The sequence below is a fragment of the Eimeria mitis genome, genomic scaffold (genome assembly GCF_000499745.2).
Source record: "Eimeria mitis Houghton genomic scaffold, Emh_scaff519, whole genome shotgun sequence".
NCBI classification, from domain to species: Eukaryota; Apicomplexa; class Conoidasida; order Eucoccidiorida; family Eimeriidae; genus Eimeria; species Eimeria mitis.
The window spans coordinates 16,281-16,900 of NW_013573480.1; the positions used below are offsets into that span (position 1 = coordinate 16,281).

The 620-nt window shown below is 48.2% G+C and overlaps 1 protein-coding gene across 1 annotated transcript in view; it reads right to left on the bottom strand.

The window, feature by feature from the left end:
- EMH_0014930 (uncharacterized protein) overlaps window positions 1-620 on the bottom strand; it is a gene marked incomplete at both ends in the record, with an annotated part of 2,953 nt that overhangs the window by 108 nt on the left and 2,225 nt on the right. Inside the window, one exon of the mRNA XM_013500250.1 lies at window positions 1-618. Coding sequence (XP_013355704.1) covers window positions 1-618 — 618 coding nt within the window. The remainder of the gene's footprint in view (window positions 619-620) is intronic.

The following is a 620-nucleotide window of genomic DNA, read 5'->3' on the forward strand; positions in this document are numbered from 1 at the left end:
ATTTGGAAGGCTATCCGGAAACAGCAGTCGATATTGTCTCAATAGGTGAGCTACCGGTGTAGGTAAGTTGCGGGCTTCTTCGCTCTCGATCCATTTGTCGAACTCGGTAAATTCTAGTCTGGCGTTGGGCCAAGGTGATTCTTCCGTGTCCTCCAGCTTGTCGTTGTCCCTCAGACGGTTATCGTTCCGCTTCCGGTCCGTTGTATCTGCTGAGCATTCTAAAATAGTACACATCAATCGACCTTGTCCCCCAATTGGTTTGTGCTTGTCTAAAACGACTCCAGTTTCTGGCAACATAATGATGCAGTTCAATCCTTCAGTTGCTCCTTTCATTTCTTCAGTACTCTTCCTAGCGCGATTGATGAGTTCCTTGATTTTAATACCGCCTTTCCGCCTAGTCTTCGCCTTGTATCGCTTAGGTGTGGGGCGTAAAAATACCGCGGCTTCCTCAGCTGTCATCTGGGATATTTGATCAGCTAGCGCTTCATAGGCACAGTCCGTTTCTGTTTTAAGTGTCTCCCGCTTTCTGGTGGTACCATCGGGTCTCTCACCCTCTTTCCTTAACACCGGTAGGCTGCGCATTCTGCCGTTTACGTATGTTCTAAGTCTGTCCGATTCGA